This window comes from Centrocercus urophasianus, unplaced genomic scaffold (assembly GCF_019232065.1).
Source record: "Centrocercus urophasianus isolate 14NV4802_14NV808 unplaced genomic scaffold, USGS_Curo_1.0 seq_20, whole genome shotgun sequence".
Lineage (NCBI taxonomy): Eukaryota > Metazoa > Chordata > Aves > Galliformes > Phasianidae > Centrocercus > Centrocercus urophasianus.
In genome coordinates, this window is record NW_024884756.1 from 16,711,365 (window position 1) to 16,738,327 (window position 26,963).

At 42.3% G+C, this 26,963-nt stretch overlaps 1 protein-coding gene across 2 annotated transcripts in view; it reads left to right on the forward strand.

Moving 5' to 3' along the window:
• The first annotated feature begins 5,298 nt into the window (after window positions 1-5,298).
• The window catches only part of SP3 (Sp3 transcription factor), a 31,028-nt gene continuing 9,363 nt past the window's right edge, over window positions 5,299-26,963 (forward strand). The window contains exons 1-4 of one of the 2 annotated variants that reach the window (XM_042822175.1): window positions 5,299-5,338; window positions 5,664-5,788; window positions 5,967-6,080; window positions 17,317-18,679. In XM_042822175.1, coding sequence (XP_042678109.1) covers window positions 5,332-5,338; window positions 5,664-5,788; window positions 5,967-6,080; window positions 17,317-18,679 — 1,609 coding nt within the window. In that variant the 5' untranslated portion in view covers window positions 5,299-5,331. Of the gene's footprint in view, window positions 5,339-5,663; window positions 5,789-5,966; window positions 6,081-17,316; window positions 18,680-26,963 lie in introns of those variants that run through there. The other variant, XM_042822174.1, reaches the window with a different exon arrangement.

Genomic DNA, 26,963 nt, shown 5'->3' on the forward strand with positions numbered 1-26,963 from the left:
TCGTGGCCTTTACACATGTGCATGGACTGGGTGATTAGACTACTTATTCATAGGTTCTTCCCCTTCTGCGGCTGGGCTGCATGCCTCAGATCTTTGGTCAGCTGTGGAAAGGGGCCGGATCTGGAATGTTACTGCTGTCAGCTGTACCATCCATTAGTTTGAGAGGCCTTTCCTTATCCTACGAACAACTTCCAGTGGATGCGAGTGCATCAATGGAATCAAATGTCTCCCCTGTGAACAGCTGGATCCGGGTACTGCAGATTTCTCTTTGACCTCTCTTAATTGTTTAATTGAGACATCCAGGCAGAAACCAATACTTTTAGAATTGTCTTTACCATTTAAAATAGAAAAAACTGCTAAAATCCTATTTCACCTTTAATAAACATTATTTGCCTTTTACAATGTTACAGTTGGATATTACTGTATTTGTACAGCAGGCTACACAGTCTTTGATATCCATGGCAGCTTTATAGAATAGGCTTTTCAGATGCTCCTAATTGCTATTTGTGTTTCTCTGGATGCTAGAAATCCTGGGCTCTTGACAGACACTTCACATCAACACAGCTAATTCCCGTGTGGTCTGGCAACCTTGACACCCCGACCTAATCTACGTTTTGCTACTGAAGATAGTTCTACCTCTCCTTATTTGCTTCCACCCATGAAGCCCTGTCCAGTCCTGCACCATTTGACACAATTTAGCTTGCAATGCAGAGCAGTATTTTTGCAGAGTTGGTTTTCTAGCATATCTGTAAGTCAAGGTCATTGAGATGTCAGGTTAGGTCAGCTTCTGGTCAGACCACACCTACTGCTCAAGCCTGCTCCCACCTTGCAAAATTTGCACTCTGGTAGCCACTCACCACAGGATAGGGAGGTGCTTTCTGGGGGATGGTGATACAATCCCAGCCAACACCTTACTCTAACCATTGCTGCTTCCTTGACAATTTTACACTAGGCAAGGAATAATTTCTTTGTTGATGTTCAACAGGATGAACTCAAGTCACACAACTATCTCCAACGACCCTGTGCTGACTCAAGACACCTCTCCAGTCAACGTGCAAGTTTTTCCTGCAGTCCTGTCAAAAGATTTTATTCTTAAGCAAACGGGTCTACATCTGATGCAGAAATTGAATGCAATCCCTATGAATAGCAGCTGAATCTTTTTTCAGGTGTCTTCAAATTGAAGACAAAGGCCAACATTCAGGATGAGGTTGGATTCTAGTAAATGCAAGTTGTCTGATTCAAAATCTTGACATTTTGCTTCTAATTGGTACCACATATATATTTTGTTTAAAAACGAGAACCATATGGCTCTCCAGAGCTTACTGAAATTTTTACACTGGTGACTGCATTACCCCAAACTCATATGAATACAGACTGTGAAAGCGGGGCCTCACGATCCTTCTGACTTAATTGTTTTTCATGTCCTAGTTACTTTTTCAGGCCTGTGATTTACAGATATTCTGCTTGTTGTCCTTTCAGTTTTAAGGTAACTTGTTGAATTCATTTCCTACTGATCATTCAACATCCACTGAAACCCCAACCTTTTAAAACAACTGAGTTCCAGCTTTTACAGCGGTATAAAATACACTGCACCAGCGTGCATTCCTGCCTATCTTGTCCAGTTGCATTCTAGACTTCTGTATAACAACAACAACAAAAAAATAGATGAAATGTGTAACACGCGAATACTGGTCTGGACCACATACCGGCAATCCTTCAACAATACATTCCTTTAAAGACAGAGTCACTGGCACTGCACCTGATGGAAGTTGAGTTAGATGGTGCACTTCCTTCAGAATTTGTGCGACAACAAGATTTAAAGCAACAAGATGCAGTTACAGTGCTCAAATAAAGCAATGAGCTTAAAACGGAAGATGTGTTAGTTGTAGCTTTCTTTTCAATTTGCATGATCTTTCAAAGCCTTCCCTGAAGTTTCATCAGAATCTCTCCTAAACTCCTCTGCCATTTACAGAAAAGGCTGTATCTCAACTGTGAAATGGCCTCGTTTTGGAGTATGGTAAAGTTATTCTTGTCATGTATAGACCAGTGGTGCTTTATCTACATAGCTCAACTTACATACAACACATCCTTTTCAGCACAGAGACTGGGAATTAATCACTGGACCTACAGTTTACCACAAGTAGCCTAAAAAGAGGGCTTTAAGAGGGAAGACTTTTTAATAATATACTGGTCAAGGTTAGTTTATTCAGGTCACATACTGAGATGTCAGATGTGGTGATTAATCTCAAGAAAGAGGAAACAATACTTCCTCCAATTAGACAAGGAACTCAGTCTCTTTGGGGATCTCAAGTCAGTGCTAATTCAGCAAGAAGACCATCACCTAACAGAGCTCCCATGGAGTACAGATACTATTCCAGTTATTTCAGAGTTCTTCTAGATTGATTTCATTCTAGTATGTTGATAAACAAAAAGCTACAACTACTATCTTTTGTTCCCTTTTATTCTTGAATTTAATTTTTTTTTTGCTTCTCATGTGTTTTTAATCCCCACTGCAAAGTTGTAAACGAAAACTTTCTTACCAGGTTTTTATTTAATGTTTCTGAATCTTTATGCCTCTGTTTTTCTAATACAGAAATACACCTAATACACCTGTTTCTTTGACAAATTTCTTATAACTTAACTTTCTCTTTTGATATTCACATCCGTTCTATTATTCCTCTCTTTTTAATCTGAATTTGTTATTAACATCACACTGTCCCTCTAATTTAAGGAATTGGACTAAAAAACTTGGTTCTCAGCTGGTGTGAAGCCTATTAACATGCGAGTTTTAATGTGCTAAAAACCTCTCAATGTATAAAAGCAATCCCAATAGTTGCATTTCAAATTCTGTCCTAAAGCACTGCGGTTATGCCACTAGCCTGCAAACTGATCCATACAGGTAAACTCCTAGATCAGAAATGGTTTGCTGAAGTCACAAAAGCTCTCAAAATACAACCAATTGTAGAAGCAATTGTAATTTAGATCCTGGACAACACACTTTTCCTAAAGCCACAAAAACCCTGATGCTATTTAGTAATATCCTGTTAATAAGTAAGGCCCATTTTCTTAATATTATTTCCATCTTCACAGAATACAAACAGGAATCATTTCTTGTACAGTTCAATCTTTAAATGAACTGCTTCAGAAGTTCAAAGTTACCTGTAATAATTCTGGGTCCAGCGTATCATCCAATTCCCTAAAAATGTCTAACGCTGTAAAAGAAATTTCAGATTTACACCTGCTGTAGAAGACTTTTTTTAGATACTGCAGTAGCCTTACACAGCATGTAATCTTGCATTTTAATCTTGCCCCTGAAACTTGCTCACGAATCTATATACGGACTTCTTTTTTGAGGTTGTGCAATGTAGCTTCTACTGGCTAAAAATTATTACTGACATTATGGTATTATTACGGCAAATCAGTGTGACTTCTGTTCCTAGCCACTACTTGCACTTCTTAGGGAGTTCCGAAACTAAAATAAGAATTACAAATTGCAACTTCCTTGCTGTTATGGAGTGAACTCGCAAGAGACTACGTAAACATACATATGGATGTTTTAGAATTGAGATTTTTTAGTACTCTGGAAAAAAAGAAGAGCTGTGACATATAGCTTTAGGATTAATTTACAACTTTCTATGAAAAGTCATCTGAAGGTACTCTCCATTTACTAGCACAATATATGTTCATTAAGTAAGAGTACACAACATGCAGTAACAACAATCTTCAGTTGATGGGAAGATACTGCTGTCTTCCTCCATTGTGACTTCCTGATATTACACTCACATTATCGTGGTGTGTTTTTCCTGGTCTGTGATAGTTTTGGGCTAAGACAGGGCACTTTCTGCAAGGTCATAGTGATGGGCTGATTCAGAAGCACTGTTTATTCTGTTTGGACAGTATGCTGACAATCTTGGCCCTGGGTTTCCTTGTTACTGCCAGCAGACTTTCCTATGTAGCCGACAGCTTCACCTACCTAGTACAAACATGGATAAGAATATGCTCAACGTCATCTCCCAGGGAATTCTCAGACCTCCAGAATTCTCTATGAGAGGTAACTAAGAAAAAGCAGGCACTAGGGGAGCCTAGAAGCTGAGGGTCTCTGGCTGCCATGGCCTACGTGCTGCTGCATCACGCTTCAGATGCAGGGCAGCCGAGGCGATGCTGGCACGGTGCACCCTTATGGGAGCCCCTTATGAGATCTGGGGTGCGACAGAAGCAGGCCCTGCCAATGGTCGTCTCTGCACCACCACGTACGCGTACAGTGCTTTACACGTATTTCCTGTCAGAGTTCAGTTTCCTACTTTTCCTCGTGCTGCAAAACGCGAGGGACAGAGCAGCCAACTGATGACGAGGGAAATCTTGTCAGCGTCCCTCACTCTGACTGAAAGAAGCGCGTGTGCATCGACAACTGCTCGGCCCCTTCTCCGAGGGCAAAGCGTTACGCTCCCGCAAGCAGGACGCCGCCGAACTCTCGCGTCTCTGGAGGGCTCTGCCCGACGCGGGAGCCGCTCAGCCGGCCACCAGGTGCGAGCCGCGGCGGCCAGCTCCTTACGCAACGGCCGCGCTCCGCCGTGGCGCGACTCTCTGCGCCCACCCCGCCACCGGCCGCCAGGGGCCGGCGCAGTATCCCGCCGAGCGGGGTCCGCCCGGGCGGCTCGGCTCCCCGGGGACGGCGCGCCGACATCTTAGCGCTGGCGGAGCGCAGGCTCCGCCGCCGGCACCCCGCCGAGAAGACTTAGAAGAGAGCCGAGCCGGGCCGGTGTCCCCCGGGCACCGCGGGGGACGACGCCTCCAAGCGAAACCCGCGGCCGGGCGCCGTCACCTCCCGCCCGCCGCCGTCCCGGCGGCGCCGGACCGCCGCGCGGTGTCCGGGAGGCGCGGGACGCAGCAGGCCGCGGCCGCCGCTCATTGTTCCTCGCACCAGCCCCGGCAAACAGGAAGCCGCCTCGGCGCGAGGCGCCCCCCCGCCCCCGGCGGGTGACTGGCAGGCCGGGCGGCCAGTGCGAGCGGCGCTGCCGCCGAGGCGCAGCCAACCAGCGCGCGCGCGCGGGCGTAGGCGGGAGTTCCGGGCTGGCAGGCGGGCGGGCGGGCGGCGGTGTCGGCCGGGCCCCCTCTCCCGCTGCAAGCCCCACCTTTCGGCTTTCCCGCACCGTCAATCAAAATAGGAAAAAAAACCCCGGAGTAGGCTCGGGCCGCCGCCGCCGCTTCAGCCCGTGAGCACAATAAGCATGTCCCCGGCGGCGGCCGCCTAGCCTGGCCCGCAGGGCCTGCGCGCCAGCCAGCCGGCCCGCCCGCCGTCCGCCCCGCCAGCCGGCCGCTCGCACCCGCACCATGACCGGTACGTACGCACCGACCGAGCCGCCCCACGGGGCTCCCCGCTCCTGCTCCGGCCCTGCGCGTCCCCCGCTCCGGCCCCCGAGCGTCCGCGCGGCAGCGAGGCGAGAGCGGCACTGAGAGCGGCAGCAGGAGGAGCAGGGGGAGGAGGGAGAAGAGGGGCAGGGGCAGCAGCACGGGGAGGAGGAGGAGGAGGAGGAGGAGGGCTCCGTGCGGGAGGGCGGGGGGAGCGCCGGGGTTAGGGGGGGGGAGGAGGGAGGGAGGAGGGGAGGAGGGGGTGATCGCTCCCGTCAGTGACGCTCCCCTCCCCCTCCCCGCCGTGCCCGCAGCTCCCGAGCAGCCCGTGAAACAAGAGGAAATGGCTGCCTTGGACGTGGACAGCAGCGGCCACGGCGAGTACCTGCAGCACGGCAACGGCAACGCCTCGGCCTCCGCCGCGGCGGCCGCCCCCCAGGTAAGCGCGGGCCCGGCCGGGCCCCCCCCCCCCCTCCCCCGGGTGACACGTTGCGAGCGGGCGCGGGCGCCGGTGCCGCCGCCGCCGCTTCCTGTGCGCGCGTCTGCGAGGAGCCCGGCCGCCGTCCCGCGCTAACCGCCACCCACTTTCTCTCCCTGAACCCGCCCACTGTGGGTAGGACGCGCAGCCGTCACCGCTCGCTCTGCTGGCGGCCACCTGCAGCAAGATCGGCCCGCCGTCGCCGGAGGAGGATGAGGCCGCCGCCGCCGCCGCCTCTCACTCTGCCGGAGCGGTGAGTGCCCGCCCCGCCGCTCTCGCACGGCCTGCCGGGGGGAGAGACGGCACAGCCAGCCCGCCCGGGGGGAGGGACGGGACGCGCGGCACTGCCCGCCCGGGGGGAGGGACGATCGCAGGGCCGACCTGCCAGGAGAGGGGTCCCCGGGCTCCCCTGCCTCTCCAGGAGGAGCCGGGCTCCCGGGAGGAGGCGGGCGGCTGGCTCCCCCCTCCCCCGCCGCCATTGACTTTCGAACCGGGGGGCAGGCGGGAAAGCCGCCGGACACGGCGGAGCCCGGAGCCTGGGGCCGCCCCACCTCCACCTGGGCGCAGCCCGCGGCCGCGAGCCGGAGCCGGAGCCGCGCCGGGCGGCGGCACAAAATGAAGGCGGCTGGCGGGAAGGATGTCGTTAGCAGTAAAATGGCTGTTAGGAACCAGCGCGGCGGCGGAGAGCTGCTTCCTGTGTCGACGCTGTGTTTTCGAGACGCGGTTACCATGCGGTCCCTCCTATCGCCAACCGAATTTCCGTCCTTATCTTTCTGTGCCGTCTGCTCTGAAGGAGCCGCGATGACCTTGGGACCGTGCGCGATGAGATGGAGCTTGCACCTAGGGATGTGTCCGTGTGTGGGTTAGGTTAGCGTTTCGCTAACAAAAGCCTGATGGAAGCTCACTCCTTCCTCAGTCGGTCGACCTATTCTCTCTTCTTGGCTTAGGCTCGTAAGGTTAGCAGAGGTGGGGCGTCTTAAAATAAACGGTATCTAAAGATGTGGGTATGTAAAAGGGAGTGTGCTAAACGTCTGTAAAAACGTTGTGATAGAGCCTCATTTGGCCTTGTATCTGGGAGGTTGCACATATTACCTCTGCGGGGCTTTTTGCTTGTTTGTTTGCTTATTTTCCCCTTTCTTTTCTTCTCTTAAAGCAAATTTCCAGTTCTTTTTTTAGCTTGCTGTACAACAGCCTTTCAGGGGTTTGTGGTCTTAGTTTTCAGGGTTGTGCAAATGGGAGAAAAAAAGCCTGCAAAGCAGTCTACTGATGGACCACGTGGCTTTGGCAGCACTTTATTTATTTATTTATTTATTTATAACATCAAAATGTCAATATGGAGTTCAGCTTGCTCGAGTGCTAACTGTTACAATACTCTGTTTTCATTTCTGTGTTACAGTCTGTTGTACATGAAGGGAAACTGAAGGTGGTTGTCTGAGGGCATGCAGCATGTTGTAATCTATTAGTGGAACTTGAAAATGTATTGGATTTTTTACCTCCTTTCAGATATACTTTTTCTGAGCTTGTTTATGTGCTTAAGCAGTTGCCTTTTACTGGCTTTGAATTTTGCTTCATAATAACAGATGCACAAGGGTGGATGTTGGCTCTGTCCCTTGCAGAAACATACACGTTAGAAAATGAGTGATGCTGAAGCGGTAGCTTGCTTTCCTGTGTCTATCTTAAGGTTGTTCTCATTTTAAAGCTAGAATTGTTTGTCCTGAGGGTGGGTTTATTGTTTGGCATGGTACAATGGTCTGAAGCTACCAGGGGAGGATATGACAAATAGTTCCTGATGGTTCAAAGTAGGTGATCAGGTTTTGAAGTGGCGCTTCTATATTCCTGTCATTATGCTTACGTATAAGGGACTTTACAGGGCCAGGCAGGAACAATTTAGGAGAGATTGAAACACTGGTTAAAAATGGTGCTAATACAGAGTTACTGCTCTCCGTACGTGCAGATAGGCCTCTCCAGCAAACCTGCTGTGACTTAGGTTACACCATTCTAGTAATTTCTCTCTCCTACAACATTTCTCATGAATGACTCAAAATATTTTAATGGACTCTAAATATAAATTGAAGGAGGTGCCAACAGTAGCTGAACTGGACACTGGAGTTAATGAAAATGACCTTAATTAAGGGAGGGGAGCGAGTGAATGAATCTCTCAAACATCTTCCTCATGAAAAAACAGAATAACAGAAGGGATTTACTGGCATACAGATATTTCTCATCTCCAGAATCTAACTTACGGGGGGTTAGGACATAGAAGGAGGAGCTTAACAGGCTTAAATTGAGACAGCCTCATAATTTGTAGGGAAAATGAAATTTACAAGCCTGGGCACAGATGCATTATCTTCATGGGGTTTGTGGTGGCCATCCCTTCCCCAGTACTGTAGGTGGATGAGTTTGGTATGGGTGATGGTGCCGAACTTGGCAACTGGGTGGCAGTTCTTTTCCAGAATCTTCAGACCTGGGTTGTGGTCCCAACTACTGAATGTCTGCTAGAATTCTTAAGCTGTAAACTGGAGAAGATAAATGAGTAGGGTTTGCTTCTAGAAGCAACTGAAGAGCTTTTATATATAAGGATAGCAGTGCTGTGTTGTAGGGTTATTTTCTTAATGCTTTGCTGACATTCACTTAGTAGGAAACAGCAGGGCTGGAGCCAGTATGCTGGACTAGCCATTTACTGCACACTGCCTTCCTGGCTAAAATGGTATGCTGCAGCTGTTCCCCAAGAGACCGGGAGGGTGATTTAAAAGCAACAACAAAACTCCCATAGGAATGCAGGGAATATCATGTGTCTGGGATTTCAGAAAGAGCTGGAGCTAACGTGGCTGTGTTTGCTGTGAGCTCGTTGGCCCTGCTTTGGGCCTGGGGGCTGGACCGTGTGACCTTCAGAATGAAATTATTGTGTCCCTTCCAAATGAAATGATTCTGTGATTCTCTGTACCTGAGCCCAGGCCTGTTGGACACCACTGTCACGGCACTGGAAGGATTAGTGTGGAAGAAAAAGGCTAATGCAAGTGGCAACTGCTTGGTATGGAAAGCAAGTGAAGAAGACAGTTGAGAGAATTAAACCTGTTCTATGAACTGGAGGGGTCTTTTCTAGCTAATGAGGGTCTCAGCTTTGCCCAGGGTCCTGGTTAGAGCTATGTTTACTTTTAGATGACAGAAAATTAGCAGGCGTTACTGTTGATGGTCTTTGTTGATGGAGATCACAGTCTATCAGCTTTGGCTTTGCGACTGCGATTTGCCCTGTATTTGGTCATCTGTCACCAGTGTTTTGTGTTCTGCCTGCTTAGTTTTGATTTTAATGTGGATGGCCTTAAGTTTGTGGCCTGCTGTGACCTGGGAATCTTTTCCTCAGTTGTGTATTGCTGTATCCAGGGTTTGTCAAATGCTTGCTATGGAAACTTCCCCTCGAATACTGCTGCCTGCTGGTGCACGGAGAAGTCTTGCTGGGATGGGGTGCCCTGCTGGCTGACCTAGAAACGACAGCTCATGTATTTTGACTCTATGGATGCTTTTCTCTCTGTTGGGACTTTGAAGGCTTTGGTTTGGGTCTTGTTTTTTCACTGTTTATTGTTGACTAATAATTCTACTTAAATATTAACATTTAGATTTGTTTTCACTTACTTATAAATATTTTAGCTTAGTTGCAGTTGAAACATTTATGGAGATTTTAAAATTAGGTGAGAAGACAAAGCAATGCAGAAAATGGTAGAGCCGTGCAGAGAGGAGAAAACAAAAAAGAAATTTTTTTCTAAAATTTCAGTCTAACAAAGCCTTGATGATCACTTGAATGGTATTGGGGTGACCAGATGATTGTTTTAAAAGCTGCAAAGTTGGGATGGTGTTGTGCTTTTCTATTGCAGTGCAAGGCAAAAGAGATGCTCTTGAACTCTCAAGGGTCATTCTTACAGCTGTGCTGGGCATGGCTGGGATAGGTGAGGAGAAGAGTGCAAGATTAATGGGAATGTATGTTGTGAGGTCTGGAAGTGGCAGGCTGGCAGAGAAAGCTGTTGGCCCTGACAGCTTCCAAAGAATGGGAGCTGTCAGAGTTGACTGCCCCAGTTGTGGTAGGTGGTTGCTAACAGTGCACTGTGGGCTGCACTGATTTATTATATTTGTTTTTCAAAAAAAGGTAGAGAATGATTCATATGTACTGTCATGTGCCAACGAGACGTAGAAAAAATTTGGAGAGGTTAATAATTAGCAATATGGGGAAGATAAGTATCATTACTGTGCTGTAGACAATGAATTTCTTTGTATGCTTTGCAAATAAAGGAGTGTTATAAGACTGCTTTGGCATATCTTCAGCTTTAGAATTATTAGCGTTACACAGAAATTAACAAAAATCTGGAATTCCAGTTTATTTTTGCCTTATAACATTACTTTAACCATTTGAGAAGCAACTGGCTTAATCTCGTTCTAGGTGGATATAGTGGTACTGCTGATGTGATAGAGAAATATGAGGGTGTTTGCACTGGGCAAAAATATGAATGAATACTGTGCATTAGTTCTCCATACTTCTCAACTCTCTGGCCTGTAGCATATTTTATATTTTGAGGAAACCCCCCTATTTTCAATATCCATTTTCTCCTGTATGGATGATAATAACGGCTTCCTGATGCTAGGTTTCTGTAAGTGAACAGATGCACATATTTATCCACTACAGAAAAGTGTGTCTGGGATTGTCTTGCCTCTCTGTTTTATACTTTTGCAAAACAGAGGAATTTCAGGTAGAAAGTGTTCCTAATTATTTTGTTCCTTTGCTGCTGTCCAGAAACTCACCTTTTATCTGTCTCTTCCAATTATGTCTTACAAATGTGAGGTCAGAACCAAGTTTAGAAGTTCTTCTGCCAAAGCTTTAAGAATGCTCTTAAAAATTGATTTTTATTCTTTTTGCACTTTTGAAAGAAGTATAAAAGTATGTTTTAAAACATTTCCATATTTAAAAACAGCATAAACAAAAAGTTCTCACTGATTGTTAAGCTGACATGGGAAGAGATTTCACAGAAGCATTTCCTAGCGCAGTTGAGGTTGGGAAGGACCTCTGAATGTTGTCTGGTCCAACCTCCTTGCTGAAAGCAGTGTCAGTGTCAGCAGATTGCTCAGGACTGTGTCCATTGGCTTTTGAGTATCTCCAAGGATGGAGATTTCACAACCTCTCAGGGCAACCTTTGGCACTGTTTGATCATCATTACAGTGGAAAAAAACCAAATGGTTCTTCAGAGAGATTCCCTTATATTTTAATTTCTACCTATTGCCTCTTGTCTTTTCACTGGTCTTCACTAAGAAGAACCTGGCTCTGTTGTATCTATACCCTCCCATCAGATATTTATGAATGTTGCTAAGGTCACGTGCAAGTGTGCATTCTCTCTCTCTCTTTCTCTCAAATACTAAACAGCTTCAGCTTTCTCATCTGGTTTTTGTGCGTCAAATACTCCACCCTAAATCATCCCTGTGGCCCTTTGCTGGACTTGCACCATTATGACTATCCCTTTCTTCCCCCGGGGAGTCAAGAACTGGATTTTACCAGTGTTGACAGATTACCTTCTACAACTTGCTGGCTCTGTGCCTTCCGATGAAGTGCAGGGTGATATTGGCCGCCTTTGCTGCAGAGAAATGTTGCTGCCTTATGATGTATGCATCCACCAGGGTCTCCATGTCTTTTCCTGCAAAGCTGCTTTCCAGCCAGTTGGCCCACAGCCTATTCTGGTGCATGGAGTTATTCCTTCCCAGGTGCAGGATTTCACATTTCCTTTTGTCTTTTGTTAAACTTCCCAGAGTTTCTGCCAGCCCAATTTTCTCTCCTGTTGAGGTCCCTCTGAACCATCTCATGTATCAACCCGCCCTACTCATTTTGTAACTGCAAGCTTGCTGAAGGTTCACCCTGTTTCATCAGATAGTTAATTTGATGAAAAACTCAAACAGTACTGGTGCCAGTCGTGACCCCATTGGGGTTTCAGTGACCAGACCCCAAGCTTATGTTTGTGCTGCTGGCAGCAGCTCTTTGAACCCAGCAATGGAAATTTTCAGTTCACTATGTTTAACCTGTACTTCATCAGGCTGTCTATGAGGATATAATGGGGCAAGGGTCTTAATACCCATGCCAGATCTCATCATAGAAGACTGTCAGATTAGTTCATTAAGCATTGTTTCCCCTTTGGTAAGTCCCAGCCCGCTTGTTCTGATCACCTTGTTCTTGTGTTTGGAAGTGGATTTCAAGGTTTTTTGTTCCTTTGCCTCCTAATAGTTAAGCTGAGGCTGATTGACCCCAAGTCCTCTTAATCACCTTGCTAATTTGGCTGAGTTTGAAAGCATGAGGAACATTTCATGCAAGCTTCTACTCAAAGTTCTATTTGGTATGCAGTTACATGGATGTTAATACATACATAGATATTAATAATTAATAAATGAATTTACATGCAGTCTTCTCAGAACTGGTGCCTTGTTGCCATGTCTCATTCCTTTATACTGAAACGTTCTAGTTTCTGCTAATATCAGGGATTGTCTTAATTTAAACAGATTCTGGACTGTTGGTGATAAAAAGAAAACTGCTAAATGTTTTGAGCCCAGTTGTCCATCTGAAGCAAAATAATGTGAACCTTCCTTAAGTGAGTTACAATTTTAAATGTGTTTCAGGGGATAAGGATTGTAATTTAGGAAAAAACAAAAAACACGAAGGAACTTTTTAATCAGCCCCTAGTAATATTTTTTTCCCTTTGATTCTCTAAGAAGTTTTGATTTGTAAAAATGTTTTTCTCTGAATTGAGTGCTTCTGAAACATACAACAGAGTTAATTTGCTTTAACTAGCAGCTTTGTGTCATTTGAACCACAGTAACTGATGTTGAGCATGTTTTTAACCTAAGGCAAGATAGAACGTATTAGCTCATAGCTTAATGGCAGAGTTGAAGCAAATGTATTTTATCTTATATTTGTAATAACCCAAGAATGCACAGATAGTTTACTGTAGCTTGGTAAACACATGGTATTAAACTCATGCACTAGAGCCCTTACTCCTTCACAAAACTATAATTTGGATGAGGCACTGGCCAATCTTGGTCATTAGGCACATGGTTTTTAAATGTTCAGGAGCTCCTGACTCATCTGTCTACCTCTGCGTGCTTGTTTTGCCCATATTTTTATTTTAGGTCTGAACAGGGCTATGGTGACTTTGTGAAAACTGCAGCAAAGGGCTGTCCGTCGCAGATCTGTAGAGATAATCCTGGGGAGCTCTTTAGCTGCAAGACACATTGTCTGCAATTAAAATGTGGCACGTTTGGCCTGCTGAAATGCAGCTGCCTACAATATATCCCTGTGAGGACTGGTGTGTAACTTTACTTTGGTGAAGGATGTTTCATATTTTTACAGTTTTTACAGGTTTATATTTTTACCTCAAGTTCCATCAGCATGCTTTAAGGCGCTTTTTAAAGGTATCCTATCTTCTGTATTTCTTTTTCTGATCTCCTTGAACACTTGACTTAATGCTGCTTTAATTTTCTCTTAAATAAAAAAAAAGAACAAGACAATTCTTCTGGCATGACAATTCTGGCTCAGAGAGATCTCTTTGTTCTACCACCTAGAGGTGATACAAGGCTTGTTAAAGAGCCAGAAACAGGCTGAACAGCAGTTGTGCTTTCTGTTCTTCAGTGGTTCTTGACCTTTCTTCAGGTGGACATATCACTTGATTTTAATTCTTCCTGTGCCTTGCTGCGGCTTCTCTTTTTGCTCTGTTGCTGTTTGTTGCTTCCAGATGTTGCTCCTAGTGAGCTCCCAGTTGCTCCCAGTTCTCTCCCACTTGTCTGAGCAGTGCTGGTTCTGATCTTTCCATGGGTCCCCATCCCTGTCTCTTGGCATACAGGGCATGGATTGCCACCACCCAGCTTTCTTTTAAAGGAACAGCTGCAGTAACTGCTGCCTGAGTATCAGCTGATAAGGAAAAGAGCTGTTGCTTTATCTGTTCTCTTAAAGTATTTTTCACGGGTGGCTGAGAGACAGTAAGGAAACAAGTTTTTCTTTTTAGGAGTGCTGTAAGGATGAGTGAGTGGGCTGCAAATGTTGCTGCTTATACTTCAGTAGTAGAACTTTGAGTTACTACAATAATCTGTAATTGCTTGAGGATGCAATGAAGGATGGCCCCAAGGACGAACCCAAGAAGTGTCCTACTAGCCCAGTAATCTTTGAGAAAAGGTATAAAAACCCTACTTGTTGCTGCATGTTGATGACCAGTTGAGGTTAGAGATCATCCTCAGATGTTGTTTTCCATCATACAGCTGTAATACTAGCAATTTTGATAGCTGGCAGATCGTTTCTTGAAAACCTCACCCTTTTTTTGCCCCACCCTCGTGATTCTTCTGGTGGGCTCTGATACAGACAGCTCTAAGGGCAGCGTGTGAGCAACTGTATTTCGCTACACATAATGCATGAAATGCCAGTAGCTTCGTATCCAGGTGCGTGACCAGCCTTAACTTCTCCATTTGGGGAAAGATTTCACAGTATCTCAAAAAGGTGAGAGAAGATGTATCACCAATGTGAAAAGGATAGAGACCATTGAGCGGGGGTATGGAAATCAACACGTGTTTGGGGAGGAGGGGAAGAATGAAGCAGGTAATTTCTGTACTGTGAAGGATACAGGTTCCCTTTAAATGTGTACAAACATGCTATTGCTTATTAAGTTAGTCCACCTAAACATTCAGCATCTGGTAGTACCTACTCATAAATCAGCAAGGAGTTACATACGTAACTCCAAAAGTAATGCCTCCAGTTTATTTCCATGGAAACTAAAACAGATACAAAGAACACAATAACACTGTTTGGTAGAGCATATTCTCAGCTACAAAACACTGTTTTTCAATATAGTCATCTCCATCAGCTATGCATTTTCACTAGCCAGGAACAAGAACCTGCATGTTGTACTCATCAAAATCTGCACCAGCAGAGTGGACCTGCTGTCTCCACTGCTGAAGTGCACACCAACCCAGCACCTTGCTGTGCTCATATCCACTGGTCTTCATAACAATGATGAATGTCAGTGGGTGCAATGTTTTCTTCACAGAAGAATCCAGTGGCACACATCCATTTCATACAAACTTCCATGTCAGATGCCATTTTGTCAGACTGTCCCTCTGCTGCCATCTGTCACGTGGCAACAGCTGTAATGGAATATTGGTGGGAAGGTTCAGTCTCTACTGCCACACCACCCACGTGCAGTTCTGATGCTGTGGGCTAACATAATGAAATAGAAGACATTACTTTCTTAGCAGCCCTTGTACATCACTGTACATTCCCATTACTAATTATTTCTCACTTATTCTGACAATTAATATCAGCACGTTATGTTTCTGATTTATTTTATAATGACACACATTAAACATATAGTTATATTTTTGCTTTCCATGTTTTCTGAATGCTGTTTATCTATGACTTTTATGGGTCTTTCAATACTATATAAAAATCTTTATAGTAAAGTTAATGTTTATATGCTAGTGGATTGACAAGTTACAAACTTTCTTGGCAGTCTTTCAGCAACCAGTACCTGTGTGGAAGTAATAAACACAAGACAATAAAGCTAATGTGATAGTAGAAGAAAATGGTTTTTTTTTTTTGTATTTGTCTAGATGGGATGGTGTGGTATGGAATATTGCAGAACTCTTTTTGTAATCTTCTAGATCGTGAGATTAAAATGCTAAAGGACGTAGAAAATGTGTTCTTCAAAGGAAAGGCTGATCAGTGTAAGAGGAAAAGAAAATAGTAAAATGAGATTACCAAGGCACCCCCTATCCCACCTCTTTACCCCCCTTCCTTCTCCTTGAGATATTAAGGCTATAAAATCGGTTTTGTTTTTGGTGATGCTGTGTCTGTTTACTAAGAAATTACTTGAAAGACTGTATGCATCTTTCAGGGCAAAGCAAAGGCTTGTGTTCTTTATGGAAAATTTTTATTTGTATAGCTCTTGAGGAATTTAGAACCAAGATGGTGGATTTCCTTATTGGAAAAGAAATTTGCCAAGTACAGTCAAGCTGTTTTTTAATAAATACTTTAGCCTAAGAAGTATTTTGTGTATATGTAAACATTTTGGCATTGCAGCTCAGAGCAGGATAAGAAAGTGAGACTTGCAAAGTCCCTACGTGCCTTGTGGGGTAAATTCAATCTGATGCATGCCACGGGATTCATTCTGGCTGGCTAAATTAAATCTCAGTGCCATATTAGAGAAGGATAAGCTGTACGCTAAATTTTTGCACACCCAGGTTTTATTCTAAAGGAAGTTGGCAGGCAGCTTTAGAAGAAGCTGCGATACGCTCTGGTAACTTGCTGAACAGCAGCGATCATGGGATCGGTGCAGGAGCACAAGATAGAGCTTTTCTTTCTGTGTACTGTGGGCTCTGCCAAGGAGACAAAACCTGTTTTGCAGTTAAAGCGTTATGAGTTTTAAGACAAGTTCTTCTTTCTAAGTGTTAAATTATTCCGTTGGTTTACTATGGTGCAGTAGTACAGGCGAGGAAAAACTTAAACACATCTTTTTAAAATTTGTGGTTGTTTACAATACAATGTTGATTGACTACACAAATCTGTGCTAAGCACTGCAGGAAGTTCAATCTAAATACTTTATTCTGAAAAAGAGTGCTTAGCTAAGTTGGCAATTTATCTTTCTTTTACTGAATAAGAAGCAAAAACATGCTACATCAGTCTGTACGTTCTTTAAACTTTCGCCATCTGGGGATCTGTTCTGAAACGTTGACCTGTTCTATTGTTCTGACTTAACAAAGATAGATTTTTCTTTTCTATTTTTTCAAACAGATCTATATGTCTAATCCAACTGTGATTTCGGTATAAAAATCTGTAATTTTAGAGGCCTTTTTGCATAGTGAGAACAGTAATTCATGTAAGCTTACAAATACTTAGTGTTATGCATAACAAGCTTTCCAACCATATGACTTAAGTTACCTCCTAACACTGTTGCTGAGTTGCAGCGTGCACAAATACATTATATATAACTCAGAGTCAAAAGGCAACGGAGCTCTGGGCAATAGAGGCAATGGCTGGCTTTGCAAAAATTCCTCCTCTGCTGTGCAGTGGGTGTCAGGCTAGGTAAGAAGAGCAGCTGAGTCCCGGGGCAACACGATGATGGCATCTTCAGCAGCCCCTGCCAGCTCCCTTCTTCCCACAGCCAGCGGTTTGGATTTCCCAGCAGCCCCATACAGAGTAACCCAGCTGCTGGTCACCCGATGTAGCCACGGCACAGGCGCTGCATTTCGTCTGCTTGTGAGCTACATGCAGCTCGTGAATCACAGGTTGGTTACCCCAACTTAGGCATTAGCTCACTTACAGAATCTGTATTTTGTAGTTCTAATCCTGTTGTTGTTGTTTACATGGGTTTCACTGCATGTCTTTTGGTAGTATATTGATCTCTAATATTAAATTGCATGATTGTTCTACCATGTAATCTGTATGTCTCGTTTTAATTTTTTCTTTTTTTCTTTTTGTTCAGACAGGGGATTTGGCTTCTGTGCAATTAGCAGGAACTCCAAATAGATGGGAGGTCTTGTCTGCAGCTCCTGCCACTATAAAGGATGAAGCTGGTAATATAGTACAGATTCCAGGTGCTGCCACAGTAACTTCAAGTGGGCAGTATGTCCTTCCTATTCAGAGTTTGCAAAATCAACAAATCTTTTCTGTTGCACCAGGATCAGATTCGTCGAATGGTACAGTGTCTAACGTTCAATACCAAGTAATACCCCAGATCCAGACAGCGGATGGTCAGCAAGTTCAACTTGGCTTCGCAGCCTCTTCTGATAATAGCAGTATAAATCAAGAAACCGGTCAAATTCAGATCATTCCTGGCTCTAATCAAACCATCATTGCCTCTGGATCACCTTCAACTAATATTCAGAATATCTTATCGCAGTCTGGTCAAGTCCAGGTTCAGGGAGTTGCAATTGGTGGTTCGTCTTTTCCTGGCCAAGCACAGGTAGTTGCTAATGTCCCTCTTGGACTGCCAGGAAATATTACTTTTGTACCCATCAATAGTGTTGATCTAGATTCTCTGGGACTTGGCAGTGGTTCTCAAACCATGACAGCAGGCATTAATGCAGATGGGCACTTGATAAATACTGGACAGGCCATGGATAGTTCAGATACTTCTGAAAGGACTGGTGAGCAAGTTTCTCCCGAAATTACAGAAACCGCCACTGATAATGACTTATTTGTGCCAACATCATCTTCATCACAGTTGCCCGTTACCATAGACAGTTCAAGTATATTGGAACAAAATGCAAACAACCTGACCACAACTAGTGGTCAAGTTCACAGTTCTGATCTTCAGGGAAATTACATTCAGACATCAGTCTCTGATGATACGCAGGCTCAGAATATTCAGGTCTCCACAGCGCAGCCAATTGTACAACACATACAGCTTCAAGAGTCTCAGCAGCCAACCAGTCAAGCCCAGATTGTACAAGGTATTGCGCAACAGACAATCCACGGTGTGCAAGCAAGTCAGAGTATATCTCCACAGGCTCTTCAGAATCTTCAACTGCAGCTGAATCCCGGAACTTTTTTAATTCAGGCACAAACAGTGACCCCTTCTGGGCAGATAACCTGGCAGACATTTCAAGTGCAAGGAGTTCAGAATTTGCAGAACCTGCAAATTCAGAATGCACCTGGTCAACAAATAACTCTAACCCCTGTGCAGACTCTCACTCTTGGTCAAGTTGCAGCAGGTGGGGCACTGACATCAACTCCAGTTAGTCTAAGCACTGCTCAGTTGCCAAATCTACAGACAGTTACAGTAAACTCTATAGATTCTGCTGGTATTCAGCTGCATCAAGGAGAAAATGCTGGCAGTCCTGCAGGTATTTATTTTTCTCTTTTTGCAGAAAGTTGTTTTTTATTATTGTATGTAGTTGGTTTGAATGATGATAATTGTAACGTTGTTTTGCTGCAGAAGACTACGAAGTATGGTGGGTTAAAGTAATGATAGATTTTCTTTGAAAATGCTGTTCCGTAAGAAACAGTTATAATGATGATTCCTCTGCACTTCCTTTAGCTCCTGTAACTCTCAACTGTTCTTATTAGTTAAGTGCACTTCTAATAGGCTGTACTTCTGAGTCTCACAATGCAGAAAATGTGGGTGCTGAATTTAAGTGTTGGAAACTTGACTATCAACCACACTTCCAGGGCAGCAGTGTCATTAGCGTACCCCTACCAAAAAGGTGAAGTTCCATGGAAAAATGCAAATATTTGTTTGCCGTTCTTTTTCCTGAAAATTTGTGGCCCCTCTGAGGGGCTCTTAATAATCTACTGTTTTGTTAAATTCATTTCCTGTTGATTTACTGTCAGCGTAACCAGGATGTACAAAACTCATGTAAGCAGAAGTGAAACAAGCATGTGAATATCAAAGAACTTGTCTTAAGAACATACATGAATTTCCAGTACTACTTACTTGCATTATGTTTCAGAATGTACAGCTGTTAATGCTGAGCCTCACAGCATGTTTTTTCTCTTTAAGCAGTTAAGAAATGTGATTTTCATAAAGTAGAAGCTTGGTAATGCAGAAAGAATAAACATGCATGTTTATTTTTCATAAATGTGTTGTAGTGTATTTTGAACTTCTGAGCATAGCTACCTAAAAGAAATAATAGGAGATAATAGAGGTTCAAGACTTGTTGTATCAGGAGCCATTTAATTCCATCATTGTGGAGTTGTGATCAGGCTAGTTATGAAGGACTGAGTGGGTAGCAGAATTTTGGTAGGAAATACTGCACAAAGTAGTCTGGGAATCACTATTTGATTATAATTATGTGTTCTAAAGCTCTGGTGCATTAAGGTTCAGAAGCATGCATATTACTATAAGGTATGAATGTTTTGTTTTGTATGCCTACTTAAGCACGTGAGCAGAATGCATTATTAAGTAAAAATGTCTAGAGGAGCTGATGAATTAAGATGTAGTTATTATAATACTTACGTAGTTATTGCTGTTCAATATCAGAAGCTTGCTTTTCCTTTTGCAATGTAAAATGATAATTGGGATGTTTTTCTAGTACTTTTTGTTGGTGGAAATGACTTCTATATTATGTATTTAGCAAAGAGAAGTTACCCAGACCTACGTAAGTCTGCTCTTCATTGGCTTCTAGACAACAGCACCAAACAGAGGAACAGAGGTGCTTCCAATTTACTTTGCTGGGTAATCTTGGTTCATGAGTTTTCTATTTGCAGCCACAGAAATTCTTGGTTTGTCTCTGTTGCACCTTGTTGCTACCCACAGGGATGTTAGGTGTAGACCCATGAGGTAACAAAAAGCACATATTGTACGTGGTACTCTGAATGTTTTTCTGTCTCTTGGAAAAAGGGCATTATGGCTAATATGAAATGCAAGGAGGAGGAGAACTTTGTTTCTAAGGTCTATGTTTTGGTATAGGATCATATGTATAATGTTATTGTTTATGGGTTAACAGCATCCGTTTGAAAGTAAGGATAAAAAGGAACAGTGGAGAGGAAATAAAAGATGAAAAAAAGTTGAGCTGGCTGTGTACATTAGTTTGTCTACTCACATTCCTTGAGAATGTTTTAATGCTGGTTCCTTATCAAATGCAAGGGCATTCCATCAAATGTTCCTGAACTGTATTGTGTTGTAAAGAATTCCAGGTGTGAAGGGAAGTGAGTAAATGCAATATATGAAATGCGATTAAATGTGCAGAAGCAACAGAGGAGTAGCAGAAATTATTGCCCCAAAAGACACCTGGTTATATTAGAGATAGGGCTGAGATTTCTAGTGACACTATTCCTAGACATGTAGGAAAAATACACAGATTGGAAGGTATTAGAACTTCCATCCCATAAACTTTGGGAGAATTTCATTGGTCCCTGCTTTATATTACTGGAAACTCAAATTTCTGAAGGAACAGTGGCTGACCTTCAGCATCTTTTCCATATGAATGCAGTATTTTGTCTACATGAAGGTTTTAGAAAATAATTTTGTTCAGTGATGTTCATCTCCTTTTTTACAACATGATCTGGCTCCCCTCTGCAGATTTAAGAATAAATAGCCAAATAGAAGGAAATAGTGGTCTTTATTTTTTTTCCCCCTGTGGAAAATACATTGCCCTTCTCACCTACAGATGATGAGAACAAATTTTAAATTTAAATCAAAAGAGGAAGGTGAGTGGAAGGGACAGCAGAATGATGGAAGTTAAAGCTAAAGGGTGAGAGTTTGATTCCTCTTTTTCTGCAAACTACCGACAAGTTTTGAAGTAAGGTGGGGAGGATTTCCCTGTCTATTCTCATTCCATCTCAGAGAAGTGCGTGTAAAAATACCAATGAAAGTAATAATTCCATAACAGATGCAGTTAGGCTGTAGCTTCTATTTTTATTTAGCAGAAATGTTCTACTTGAAGATGAAATGAAACAAGTATATTCCTACTCTTAGAGATGGTTGGTAATTATTTGAAAGTGAAATAATATAGATTGCTCTGTTAACTGTGAAAACTGAAGGTTTGGATGCTGGTAGCTGTAGTTTTGTGTAAGAGGTGTTCTCCCAAGCCTTTGTTTTGCAGATCATCAGTAGAGGACATCCTCCCTGTTCCCATGAGCCTGCCTTTTGCTTATGTAGTGGAAAGTCATCACGGCCCTAATACAAAGCTCATCATTTTCTCCTGTAAATGTACAGTTTTCTTTGAAAAAATGTCCAGTAATTATCCTTTTACCAAAATGTCTGTTTTACCAGGTGACTGTACAGAGAGACTTTCATTGCACTGAATTTGTGTGGAAAAGCCTTGCATGAGCTTGTTTTATCTTAAGCCGTTTTCTAGAGCTCATATTCCATCTTTTTGTGCTTAGCGCTTTCATAAGGTGGAGAAGGGAAGGCTATTGATTAGTTATAACTGGGGCTTTCTTTAGCTTAGCTTTTCTGCAGTATCTATGTTGAACTGTGGCAAGGAGATATCTTCACTGAAACTTTGGCTTTGGTCTCCCAGTTTTGGGAGGAAGTGAAGCCTGAAAAGAGTTATTTAGTAGCCAACTCCTTTTATTGGCATTTTATAACAAAATACTGCATTGTCTGCAACTAAAGGAGACATTAGGAGCACAGTTTGTGTTACTCTTTAGCAACATACCTGTCCAAGGAAAGTATTTGTTTTTATGCTATATTTATAACATTTTATGTGAAATAACATTCCTTTCAGAAAAATACAGGGTTCTAAGATGTACTCTCTTAGTTTGCATGTTTCTGATCCTGTAAGTTTTAGCAATTTGAAATAATTTGGTCAAGAACGAGGAGAATTAACAGTGTTAATAAAAATCTATTTGTGATTGTCTAAGTTACTAATGTACTGACTCATGACTTTTTGATTGGATATTTCCTGAAAAAATTAAATTATACCAGGTCTGATACAGGTTAGTTCACTTTTTTTTTTGTGAGAAGTCTTTCTTCCTGGCTCTTACATTGCAGGCTTATATGTAGTTGCTTAAGGACTCATCTGCCTGCTGCCAGTGAAGCTTACAGCCATGCCTGTTCATCAGCATACACCAACTGATAGAGAGTGGGAGTAGTTGGCTATTTGTGGTGGGGACTTCATTCTAGTCCTATCAGAACCTGAAGCCATGGCAAAATAATTTAGCTATTATAAATTGGGAAGAAAAAAAAAAAAAAGGAGAAAAAAAAAAAAGGCAGTTTTCTAGGTAAATAGTTGCCTATGTGAATAGTTGCTAAAGTGACAGATGACCATTCTCTCACCTGCTGGTGTCTTGTGAGGCTGAGGTCTAACAGCTGCTTAGATTAAACACTAAATCCTCAAATGTAGTTAAAAATGGAGTATTTACAATTTTACTGGCTGGGATTATTGTTTCATTGTTTTAATACTTCTGGTGAAATACTGCAGAATGCTGCTTGAGGCACAGCTTTGTATGGGCCTCTAGAACTTCTGGCTGTTTTTCAGTCCTTTGGTTCATGACTTTATTTAAATTTTACTTTATGTTTTTTTTTTACTTCTAAAGCATACTTTCTGCTAAGCTTTACTGAGAAGGGCATGGTGATAGCATGAGGTTGAATCTGATTATTAAAACAGTCTTACGAAGTCCATCAGGTAAATTGAAGCAGTGATGTTAAGTAAATATTTTCATCTAACAACATCTGTTTTGGGTTATCCTATTTGTATTTGAGGATGTTCATACAAAATCTTATTCAACTTCACATATTCATTCCTTGCTCATTTTTCAAATATCCTTTTGACAAGTTAATCATGAAACAGGAGAAAAACTCCCTTCAACTTGTGGGAATGTATAGGAAGTAACTGTGAAGCCAGAGGCCGGAGGCTTTATTTCTATTACTGCTTTAACTTAGAAAATGGGTTCCCAGACTTCTTTTTTGTCTTAGTGCAGTCTCATGACTTTAGGTCCATCGCTTCAGGTTCTGTACAGTTTTCCTGTCTTTCAACCCTGCTCACAGGATTTACATACTTTGGTTCTCATCTCTCAAGGTAACTTGTTAGTTACCTTGGCTCATAAACAAGTGTATGAAGTTTATAGCAAGGACGCTGTCAGTCTTTTCATAATGCCAGGAGTGCTTACCAGGATTGTAGTTCCAATTGCCCTCATGAAGATGAGGTTCTTGATGCATCAGTGTTTGGATGATGAGTTGTAGATGGGCTGTCAGCCTGGGAATACTGTTTGTAAAAGGCATTTTGTCTCAAAAGGTAGTAATTTTTAAGGATGAAAGGAGGAAGAAATGTGCACTGTCAGTGATATGTCCTCTTCATTCTTTGTCATACGGAAGTGATAGTTCTCAATTTGCATTTAAACATCATGCTGCTTTGTCATCCATCTATTCCATGTACAATTTTTAGTTAAATTTGCTTAATCAAAATCTTTTACTTTATCCTAATAAGTCACTTGGCTGTGCAGAAGTCTCAAGTGTGTTTTTTCAAGAAAGGCGTTATCACTGATTTAAAAACAACAACGATAACTTCTCACCTCTTAGTTCCCATAATGCCATATGGAGTGGCATTAATTCTTTCCCTGCTTCTTAAGTCTTTGTTTATCCTTTTACAGTGTTACCACAGTGCTAGCCTTTTTTCTAAGCTACTGAAGCACTCACGTGGTTCCCGACTTACAGCATTAAAACTGCAAAAAGCTCTTCAGCCTTCTTTTAAAATCACTGAATGAAAATTATCCTAATCTGGTGATCTATTACTAAGTATTTACTGTAGTAGGTTTTTTGTTTTTTTAAGCATCTTGTGTCCCACTGACAAAAAATCAGCATCTAATTCTTAGATAGTGGTAGGACAGTTATTTGTCTTTCACATAAACAGAACAGAATATTTACCAAATAGTTCTGACTTTCTGAATTGTTGCTGACAATTCTGTCATTTGTTCCTAATGGTTTTCTAATACTCTTATGTAGGAATAATTGTTCCAGAATTCTGTGTCCTCCTGCTTTCCTTACCTATTTCTGCAGTTCCTGGTTTCTGTACTGAGTTTTGTCAACCTGGCTGTATCAGTGGGCAGCGGTAATTTTTCCGCATGACAGAAGCTGAAATGTAGTCAAGAATAGTACAGCTGCATTTACACCTGCATAGTTTCACTCTATCGGTTTAGTTAATCTTCTCTGAAGTGCTGAAAATGAATCTTGTAGTTATTTTTATTCACCAGATGCACTTAAACTTGTTCCATATTGTAGTCAGCTCCCTGTTCTGTGATTATGGAATAGTCCCTTCATAGTGAGAGCGTATACCAGAATCCCAATCCATCAGAGGAAAGTAAAAGCTGAAACAAGTCTAGCTTCTTCAGATACCAAGAACTCAGTTGAAACAGTATTTTGGCTTCATTTCCCCTTTATACTTATTTAGGACTAGGTGTGGAACTTAATGAAAAAGCACGGACATGTGGAAATTTGGAAGCACAGAAATAAGTTGTAATAACGCAGGTGTAACCTTCATTTTTGCCTGGGTTTAACTGTTAAAATTCAAAGGTTGCCTTGATGTTACCAGTGCTTGCATGAGTTTGTTATAATGTTAGGGATCAATTATCTAGACCCCAAAAACTATGTGGAAATGACCGGTAATGTTTTGGTGGCACACACATGCAGGCTGGAAGTGGCCATTTGCTGACGGCCTTACCACCTCAGTGTATTTGAATTCCTGTTATGTGTCCAGTTGTATAAGAATCAGTGAGGCTTTTGCCTTTTCCTGAAGATGCCTTAAGTCCATCTATTGGTATGTTTAATAATGTTGGTTTTTTGTTTTTGTTTTTTTTGATTCTTGGTGCCTGTTAAGAATATACCACTTCTGAGTTACTTATAAGCATCTTTTTCTCTGTTGATTCAAGAGCTAGATTTGTACCTTTCACACAAAAGATAGTTGTGATGCAGTCTGAAATGGTGAGCTTCTTAGTATAGTGGTGAAGCTCAGTTAGTGTGCAGGTGACTTTGGACAATGAAAATGCTTTCTGCAGTAGTTCTGCTGGTGTTACTACGCACATAAAAAGTCAGCAAAAGTAAGTGCTAGCTTTTGGATTCCCGAAGCTCAAAGCCTTGCATTTCTTTCCAAATTATTATATACATGCAATTAAAAGCAAGACAGTCTCTGATGTTAGGAAGGAGTGGATTGAAGCCTTATTGGCACCAAACACATTTTTTGTGTAGCTGCATCCTTTGTTTCTAAAGAAGTGCTGGAGGTGACTAGGAAGGTAGGCTGGGTAATTATTATTTTTTACATTTCATCATAAATTTATTTTCTCATCTTTACAGGGACAGGATGTCTGTTACGATCTGATCCAGCATAGTTTTTGTTGTTTCATAATACAATTTGTTCAGCTTTGGCTTCATTATAGAGATGATAGCTGAGGCACTGATTCCAGAAAGAGTTTAGGATTGCCTCAGTGCTCGGTTAAGGCTTCAGAGTTTGAGAGGAATTAGAGTTAAGGATGAAAACCTACATGTTTGTTACTAGAGTCACTTCTGCGGAGTAATCAGTCTCTAAATGCATCCTGAAAGATGTATGGAAGCTTCAAGGAAAAGAGGAAAAAAAAAAAGAGAGCAGACCCAAACATTTCATGGCTTGCATTAGTACTAATCTTTGGCAACGGCTGATCATTTTCACTGGGGGGAAAAAAAAGAAAGAAAAAAAAAAAAAACAAAAAACAAAACGAAACTAAACCAAACTACAGTGCTGAGCTGAAAAAGGGCTGGGTTCAACTTTTTACGTAGAATGACATTTAGAAACTGTTTTCATTTGTTTTTATAAATACAGATTTAGGCTTTGTACTCATTGGGAACCCAGAGGAGTTTCTGAAGGGGAAAAGATGTTCCTATTAAAATGTAAATTTGTTGAAATAGTCGTCTCAGGGGATACTGTGGTATTGTAATTGGTTCTTGAATTAGATGGAATAAATGTTCTGTAGCTGTGTGTAGCTGTTTAGAAAGAATGCTCCAAGCAACAGCTGATGGCTGCTTGTTACCTGTTGATGGTATTAAATACAATATTTAACACTTACTCTTTGAGATTGTTGTGTTTATTTTATCTTACAAATTAAAAAGCTGTGTGATGTTCAGCTGTGCAGTCGTAGTCATGGTAGAAAACAGAGCATGGAGTTTTGTGTTTTAATGATGTGAGTGTAGTCTTCTACTTTTTAGATGGATTAAATACGCTGAGCTTTGAACGTTCAGATGGGACTTGTAAGTTTTGCCTGATGGGGTTTAGGTTTGGACTTGATTTTTCCACTCATGTTTTAGGTGAGATGAAATGAAAAACTTGTAAAATACTCTCTTTTTTCCTAAGGCAAGCACTATTTTAGGAATATGTAGATGCTTGTTTGGGATGGAGAGGCAGAGTTCATGTGCTTGTGAATATGCATCCTCTGAATTGAGACTTGAGAGACCTTTGTATTCATGAAAGTGCAAAGACTTTTGTTGACCTACTAGCTCAAAATAACCTTAAAGTAGTTTGTACTTTGTTTACTTCTTTCTAATGCTGAACAACATTCTTCCCTGAATGTTTTCTTCTCTGTGAATAGTTTATTCTTTTACTTGAAATTTGAGATGAGAAGGGGAAAAAGGGACAAAGGAGTGATTTGTCTTTGTTTGTTTTCCTTAGATATCTTAGTCTTTTTTTAGATCAAAACTTTTTATTTAATTTATGATTTTAT